The sequence below is a fragment of the Anneissia japonica genome, unplaced genomic scaffold, assembly GCF_011630105.1.
Source record: "Anneissia japonica isolate Jap-2015-1 unplaced genomic scaffold, ASM1163010v1 scaffold287921_len548085_cov176, whole genome shotgun sequence".
NCBI classification, from domain to species: Eukaryota; Metazoa; Echinodermata; class Crinoidea; order Comatulida; family Comatulidae; genus Anneissia; species Anneissia japonica.
This window is the reverse complement of record NW_022750794.1, coordinates 523064-532314: the sequence shown is the minus strand read 5'-3', so window position 1 is coordinate 532314 and position 9251 is coordinate 523064. Positions and strand designations below refer to the sequence as shown.

The window sequence follows — 9251 nt, the reverse complement described above, 5'->3', positions numbered from 1 at the left end:
GTCCCCGACGAGAAAGAAGCGGGCATCGCTAAAACCTCACTAAAACCTTTCGTAATTGGTCCGGGGGAAAAAACCCTCGAAAATATTGCAACTTAGGGGTTTCGAATCATGTGATTAATCGATTTGGAGTCAATTAATATGTAAAAAAAAACACATATTTTTTTCTCTCCGACGAATTGTGGTTTTCTCCCTGGGGTGGGGAGGGGACTGTAGCCCCGTAGCGCTGCCAATGTTTGCTTCGGACATTTTCAGTTGGTGCGACATCTTCCTAAGCTCACATCTTCGGGTAATTTAATGTGGGTCAGCACCACAAAATAAAGACTACTCATATCATTGTTGCCTTTGTGGCTTATGTTCGATAGTACATTTAACTACTTTTATGTATTTTGTATGTATTTTTTGACAACAGAGGTATTTTTTTAAAAATTTTGAATATGCTTTTTTTTTTAAATTTTGAATAATCTTTATTATTTTAGCCTGTAAAACGTTTCATCGTCATTATCGTCTTAACCTTCATGAATCATTATCATCATCATGAATGTTATCCTCATCATCATCACCATCACCATCATCCTAATCATCATTCTCAACATCATTATTATCACCATCATCATGTTCATACAGTTTTCATTTTTTTGTTTTTTTACAACATTTTCTTGAAATTATTGTTTTATATAAATATCGTTATTTTTTTCTCAATATTAGGCCTACCATTAAAATTATTATCATCATTATCTTTATTATTATCATCGTCTTCGTGGTGAGTCGTCAACAGGTTAAACAACCGGCCAGCAGAGCTCCAAATTTTCGAATCGCCAAAATGTGCTAGCTTCAAGGCCTTCTCCCGCAGTACGGTCTCCTGAATTCTCGTTCAGTCATGTCCTGCCTGTCGGGAATATTCACGCACTGCATTCGGCGAAATGCTACCAAAAACCTAAAATAGATGAACTGTTAATAGGAACAACTTTTTTTTTTTAATTCAATGATATTGAAGAATCAAATAAAAATTTAAAATTATAACGACCCTACTCGGTTTCCTATAGCTTAATAGGCCTATACTTAATGGTACATAGGTATATTAACATGTCGTCTTCCTGTACCTACATCCGGCCCTAGTCTACTGAATACAGAGAGTTACTTAACATCATAGGAGATGAATGATTGCCAGTGTGTCAACTTATTTTGTAATGTGAGGTGGCAGACTTCTATTAACGGAAGTAAGCACCATATCACGTCGTCGGAATGACCCATTACCGATTCCGAATTCCGATGAAAGTGTCATTTAGCGAATTGAATCAGCAGGTAGCAGGTCGTCTGTGTTCCTAGCAGCATCACCGAGTAGGCTGGTTATTTTTTAAGAACAGTATGGGAACTTATTTTTACAACTCAATATGCCTGCAGCATTTGATCCTTATGGTAAGTGAATGACGCTCATCTTATTACTTTTAGATTTACCAAGACGATTGGCCAATACATCCACATGACAAGTTAAAAATTAAAGGTATCATCTTAATACATTTCCTACATGGTATCATTTGCGCGTGAGGCATGATATGAGGGAATGACCTTGAACTCATCTGCTCCAATCATTTACACCTTGTTAGCGTAAAAATTACAACCAAGCCAACCCAGACAGCTTACATTCATTCGTTGAATCCGTTTAACATACACGGATAAGACTGTCTTTGGTTACGGTACTTGTCTTTTCGTACTCTAGGCTAGGGGGAAACATGGTGAAAGACAGTCTGCAGGGCCTCAACTTATATAAAAGCCGAAGGCAAAGCGTCTCCCAGAGACCGTCAGGGCCATGAGAAAGGGGGAGGGGGTCTGACCTATACGGCCTGATCCTATGGCATTGAGACCCTAAATTTAGTCCGAAACAATAATATGAGTAAACTAATAAATAATACACACTCGATTCTTGGTAGCTAAATTTACATTAAATATGTACTATGTACTGTCTGCAAAAAAATCGGAAAACCTAAAAAAATCCAATAAAAATTTTAAATTGTTTATATAAACGTATTAATAAAAGTATTAACTTCCAACAGAAACAGATCGAAAACAAAGTTTTCGTTAATTTGCATTTTACTACAAAAAAAAATCTTTAAATTGATTTCAGTCAGTCAGTTTAAGGGCCTATACAAGAGAGTATTGGAAATCTATTATTTAACTGTCCATTAATTAACAAGGGAATTTTTTTCGTTATTCGAACTTGTACTTAGCAATTATAGAATTGAAGTATTAACCACCTTTTACCTCATGTTTGTGTCTATGCCCCCTCGGGGGGGGGGGGCTAGACACTATGTTATTGTCTAGACAGTTAACCCTGTAAATGTAAGATCGTGTAAATCTGGTATGGAGGAATGATGGAATGAGTCATGAGCTAAAGATAAAATTGAATATATGACCACCTATCCTAGAATGTTCACTAAAAAATCACTACACCACACATTTCCTGATAACCGAATGTGGATACTTTATTAGCAAACAATCGAGCCCCATAAACAAATTATTAGTTTATCACCCTATCAAAGAACAAAAACTGATGAGGGAGGTTTTTTTTAATTAATTTTTTTTTGCTAACCCCGCCCCCATTTTACCGATGTTCACAAGTAAAGTTAGTATACAAGTAAGTTTCATATACAAAAAGTCATAGAAGTGGAATCAAATTTATATTCAAAAAATATGTTTTTGTTGTACCAGAACATATCTGCAAGAAATTCTAAGCTTTTCAAGTGAAAAAGATGGAAAAACGACAGTTTGAAATAAAAATATATATGTTGATTGAAAAAAAAAAAGTGATGAAGGAGGGGGTGGTAAACTAATTTTTTTTTATAGGGCATGTACACACGCTCCCGATGGTAGCCTATTTTTTAAGTAGTCAAAGTCTATCTCTTTAAATAAGTTGTACAAAATGTTAAATTTGTTTCCCCTCCGGAGTTTACCTTATAGTCTATTGTGCTCATCTACATGATCTGGCTAAAATTCCCTTATGAACGCTCAATTGTATGAAGGCAAATAACTGGACTACATTCATCTAGATGTATTATGTCGACCATGGACCTATTTTTACTCTTTTGACTTTTAAAAGTTTAAAAGGGCATGCCCCTCATACATACGCATTCAATTTATATTTTTATTTATTTTTTGCGAAGGAAAAAAATGCGCAACCAATCACAGCTCAGAAAGCGACCCAGTGCTGTCGATTCGCGCGAATAAATTCGCCAAGTGGAAAACCGGCCTTAAGCTATATATATTTTATTGTATTATTGTTTGGTTGTAACACTTCGAAATAGTAAATAGCACTTTTAAAAGCGTATTAAGCCTATCTTTTGGGTTAAAAGAAAACCACATAGAAAGATTACCATAATAATTAAACAGTTTTAAAAATAATTCAGATACTTCTACGTATGAATCTTCCTAATTATACCATGTTTTTCATTTAATCATATTTTAAACTTTTAAAACGTTTCTATACAATGTCAGTGTTTAAAAAAATTAAACAAAGAAAATTACACTTCCTCTATAGAGTGTTATACTAATTTTGATTATTAGCATTGATTGATTTATTGATTAATTATACAATGTGTGTCTGAAATCGAATGTTAGCTAAAATCCAAAAATAGCTATCTGGCGACCAGGGGCAGGGTTACCATGTAGATAAAGTTACGGGGCCATGGCTCCGACTTAAAAACTGTAGGCAAACTCTATCATCAAATCATGGTGACCAATGGAGGAAAGCCGTTAACCATAACACCGGATAGTATTTTATTTTTGTTTCGTCTACATTGATCTTTAGTCCCAAACACCTTCCCGTTTAACGGTTTATTATAATAATTAAAACCCTAAAACTGAGCATGCGATAAATTTTTATCTGCCAAACATCTTTTGATTATACTGTACTTTGATAGTGTTTGCTTGTGTTATTGGAAATGGGATAGCTTCCTGTTTAGTCTGGCCGTCAAAACGAATAGATCTTTCGGGAGCAAAACAACAGTGTCAGGAATGCGCGCGTGTCTCACAAACGCACGTGTTGTCCAACATACGCGCGTGTTTGAGTATGTTTCTACTTTTTGGTCCTTAGCCACGATATAAAAGGGGGCGGATCCAGTGGTGGCGAAAGGGTGTTCAACGCCGCCCCCACGCAATCTCGGCAGCATCCAGGGGGAATATCCCATTTCCGGAAAAGGTAAAACGCCAACCCTTCCCTTGGATCATATTTCTTCAACTCGATCCGTTCCGGTCCTGAATCCCCTTTAAAGTAACTTAAATTGGACAATTGATTAGATATCTATCGCAAAAAAAAAAGAAAAAAAAAACCAAAAAAAAACAAAAAACAAAAACAAAACAAAAACTCAACTAAACCTTTAATATTTTTTTCATGAGAATATTTTCATCATTTCGTATTTAACGTAGGCCTACTCATATACAAACAGGTTTAGCATTCCAGACGTAGAATGGTAACCATGACTACAAAGCAGTAAAACGTGTTTTTCAAGTTCAGAGATGAAGAGGTGGTAATAAATCAAATTAGTCAGAGTATGGATAGAATTACAGTTGTAACGTTTAACCATGGTTTAACCACCACCGAAGAAGGGGAAATTGTCCTTCAATAGAATAATACAGCAACAAGCAACCATTCAGAGCCCATAATGCGGATCGTGACAAAATGAGAAACCATAGATTACAAATCTGTTTTTGTCTATTAAGTAGATAAAAAAACAAACAAAAAAAACGAACAAAAAAAACTTTTTTTCCTGAAATGTATTCAAAAGAGCCTAAATTAATGGCATTGCCAAGTTCTCTGTGAAATTTTTATCACTGATCAGACTCAATATTCATTTTTCCATGGACAATAAAAAATAATGACTATCCGAAAGTGTCAAACAACAACAAAAAGAATTATATTTACTATTTATTAGCCAGTTTACCATATATAGGATAATAAAAGGCAAATTTTAAATACCCTCACCAAAAAATAATTTCAAATCCGTGAAACTATTAATTAATTTTATTTGGCCTAATCAGGAATTCACCTTAAGATAAAAATATTAACTAGAGGCTAACAACAGCGATGAAGTCATAACTGGCGGGCGAGAAATGATCAGGCCCAACGTTGTTATGTGATATACAACATCTTTAAGGTATATTTATGTCGGCACGTAACCGGCCAAATTATTTTTAAAAGATATATAGTCTTGCCAAGCCAATATGTGACGTACTGCACATAAATACAAACTCTCGTTTGCTCGCAATGACCTTATGAATGCCTACCAACAACAACATACTATCATATTTCAACTTCATCTAATGTCGTAGTAAAACATTTCCAGCGAAATATAAATGTTTCCGTGGTCTGTGGCGAGATTGTAGGTGGGGGAAGAATTGGGCGTCTGTATGAAGTTTTACGACCTAAATATGACCAGTGAGTGATGATACAGTGGTTATTTTAATTTGTATTTTTTATGCGTGATGCATATCAACATTCCGTACAAATGTTTTTCTCACGTAGTGGAACATCTAGTCCCCATGCCCCTCTCCCCCACCCAACAAAAAAATGGTCGCCTCTTCCAGTCCTTTCCCCACTAAAGATTTTTCAGCAAAAGAAAAAAATATAAAATCACTTCATCACCTTATTTTGCCGGCTATCCCCCCTCTAGTCTTCTCCGCTTCATTGCAGATTATCTTTTGCTATTATCGTACAGAGTAAGAGATATAGGCCTATGTTCATGACAAACTGTGATTGTTACTAAATTATTGTTATAATATTAATAAAGCACCTATGTGAAAGCGGATATTAAAAATTACTAGGCCCTACTTCTAAGGGGTTGTAGTACAGTAGTCGCAAACGTTTGCACATTGTATAGGCCTAACATCCTTTTTCGATGACGCAGCGACGCCTACTAGGTTTTCTCAGCTAATAGTAACAAATTTGCCGGTGATGACGCCCACAACTTTGCGATTATAGGCCTTTTCAATTACTTTCAAAATGGGTCCATCGTGACGTGAACGAATATTGTAGGCCTATTAACATTACAATTCATCATACATTGCATTGTTGAATAGTAATTCTTTTACCGGTTACAATAAAACAAAAATAGCAACGATACCTACTTTATTATTGCATAGATAATATTAAGTTAAATTGAATTGAATTGAAATAGGCCTTAATACAGCAAAACGATTATTGCACAGTCGAATTATCGTCTGCTAATAGTCCTCATGCTAGTCAATTAACTTCCGTCTCATCAATACACTAAACCATTTTTACCCTTTACCCACAATTATACCTTTGATTTTGTACCTGTATGAGAGAAGGGTGGGTAAAACTTGTATGTAAGGACGAGTACGACACAATGAATGGAGCTATTGAAACTAAATCCAGTTCAGGCCAGCCAGGTGGAGAGAATTGGGTGGTTACGTCCCAATTTTTAAATATTCAAAAATATGTACCGTATCTCTTTAATCGCTTCCGATTTTTTTGGTCAAATATGCTTTTTGTTTCATAGAACAAATCAGTTGTACAACATATCAAACACTGTTTTTCCCCACTCCGGATCATGGCTTCAAGAACTGGCTTCCGCATGTGGATATTAGTTTTTATAACTGATCATCACTCATTAAATAAAGCTATTAACAAAATTATAGCTTTATTTTTTATATATCACTGTACCGTATAATTTTGTTTATGAATTAATATAATACAACAATAATTTGAATGACATATAGGCCTACGTCTACTTTTTATATAATTTGTCACAAAACTGAAATCACAGCCGATGTCCGAACTGATGACATTAACGAATAACGTTTAAAATGGACTTATTGTATATTGTAATCATAATAAAAACTAGATTGAAATTTGCGTGAGTGAAAAAAATAATCAGTCCAAAATAATAGGCTATGCTGATTTTATACGTACATGATTTATCTGATTTTATTATCCATTTTTTCTTTTGTTTTGGCTAGGTATTAATGTTCCAAGGGGCGTTTGGTAAGAATAGTTATATTGGAATTACGTTTGTGACCTAGTTTACTGTTAGAAATGACATGAAAGATACCAAACCAGGGACGGATCCAGAGAAAAGTCTTAGTAGCGGCCATGCGACGTGCGGAGAACCTAGTGATTGTGATGATGATGAAGATGATGATGATGATGATAATGATGATGATTTTGATAATGATGATGATGATGATGATAATAGTGACAATGATGAGGATGCGGATGATAACGTTGATAATGATAGTGATGGTGGTAGTAATGATGGTGATTATTATGGTAATGGAAATAATTATGGCGAAGAAATTAAATTGAATAGTTGAATTTATTTTCACATTGGTATATCATATCTTTCATACAGGTTGCGGTGGTTTAAGATATGAGACGTCGTGCGTAAACATACAGATTACACAAGTAGAAACGTATACAGACTACAAGACTTGGAATCAAGCAAATGAAGACTGCAATACGAAAGGTTACCAGTTAGTCAGCATACATTCACTGGAAAAGTTAGAGGCAATTACAGAATACATCCAATACGCAAGTGAACAAAAGTTCTACATTGGCTTATCTCGAGCGGCAGACACTCCTAGGGCAGTTATAGGAAACTGGAAATGGTCCTCTACTCTTCCACTGACTTTTAATAAGTGGGTCCCAGGGGACCCGAACGTTCGGGATAGTATTTGTGCCGGAACATATCTCGACAGAAATCAGTTTGTAGATGTTGGCTGCGGAGACATATCAGGGCTCATTGGTCTAACATACATCTATGAGTATCCAATCCGTAAGAAATTCAGTTTTATGAACTTAGTATACCTATTTCTATTGATGTTTAGTCTAGTCAGTTTATGTTAAAACGTTTCAGAATAACACTACAATATGCACAATACCACAGGAATGGCCCAAGTGTTAAATGTTAAATAGCGATTGAAATTATGATATAGCTGGTCATAAGCTACAGCTTGTAATAGCAGTGATATAGCAATTTAGAAGCACCCATTTCACAAAATATAGCATGATTATGTTGATAATAATAATGACTACTATGATGATGTTGGTGGTGATGTTGGTGGGGATGATGATAATTATGATGTTATGGTGATAATGGCCAGGCTATATGACTAAGAGAAAATTGATTGTCGTATTAACCTTACTTCTCTACATTTGTATATATGTGTCTCTACATTTCTATATACTGTATTTGCATATTGGTACTTGCCGAATATAGCAACTAAAACTAAAATCACCTGATCTCTACTTTTATTTTAGCAATAGATTATTGTGAAAATATCAGTTGTCATAATGGAACGTGTCAATCGGCAAATGGTAACTGTTCGTGCACATGTGACATTGGGTTTGAAGGTGAATTCTGTGACGTTGGTGAGTTTAATAAAACGTGTGCTTTATACAAAAGTTATAATATTCAATTTGAATTTTGGATCAAAAGCTCATTAACAAATATATGTTTTTTGTATTATATTTTCTAGAAATAAATTATTGTGAAAACATTAATTGTAATAATGGAACGTGTCATTTGGCAAATGGTAACTTTTCGTGCACATGTGACATTGGTTTCGAAGGTGAATTCTGCGAAATCGGTGAGTTTAATAAAACGTTTGCGTTATACAAAGTCTGATGATTGGTTAAAATTGTGGACAACAAGCTTATTAACACCTGTTTTTTTTTCTATCTTATATTGTAGAAATAAAAAGTTTTGATGATCAGTTTCGATTGTGGACCAAAATCTTATTATTAAATTTATGCTTTTTCTATTTTGGTTTGCAGAAATAAATTATTGTGAAAATATTGATTGTAATAATGGAATTTGTCATTCGGCAAATGGTAACTTCTCTTGCACATGTGACATTGGGTTTGAAGGTGAATTCTGTGACATTGGTGAGTTTAACATAACATTTACTTTATACAAAGTTCTGATGATCAGTTTGAGTTGTGGATCACAAGTTCATTAACACATATGCCTATATGTTTTTTATTCCATTATATTCTGCAGAAATAAATTATTGTGAAATTATTAAATGTAATAATGGAATGTGCCATTCGGCAAATGGTAACTTTTCGTTCATATGTGAAATTGGGTTCACAGGTGAATTCTGCGAAATTGGTGAGTTTAATGTTTGCTTTATACAAAGTTCTGATGACTAGTTTGAATTGTGGATAACAAGTTATTATCACCTTTTTTTTTTGTAGAAATAAATTATTGTGAAAATATTGATTGTAATAATGGAAC

General features: G+C 34.5%; 1 protein-coding gene across 1 annotated transcript in view; it reads left to right on the top strand.

Moving 5' to 3' along the window:
- Nucleotides 1–1293: 1293 nt before the first annotated feature.
- Nucleotides 1294–9251, top strand: part of LOC117121530 (adhesion G protein-coupled receptor E1-like) — a 22367-nt gene continuing 14409 nt past the window's right edge. Inside the window, exons 1-6 of the mRNA XM_033266756.1 lie at nucleotides 1294–1416; nucleotides 6973–6997; nucleotides 7365–7787; nucleotides 8273–8383; nucleotides 8491–8601; nucleotides 8789–8899. Of these exons, the coding sequence (XP_033122647.1) occupies nucleotides 1366–1416; nucleotides 6973–6997; nucleotides 7365–7787; nucleotides 8273–8383; nucleotides 8491–8601; nucleotides 8789–8899 (832 nt within the window). The 5' untranslated portion in view covers nucleotides 1294–1365. The remainder of the gene's footprint in view (nucleotides 1417–6972; nucleotides 6998–7364; nucleotides 7788–8272; nucleotides 8384–8490; nucleotides 8602–8788; nucleotides 8900–9251) is intronic.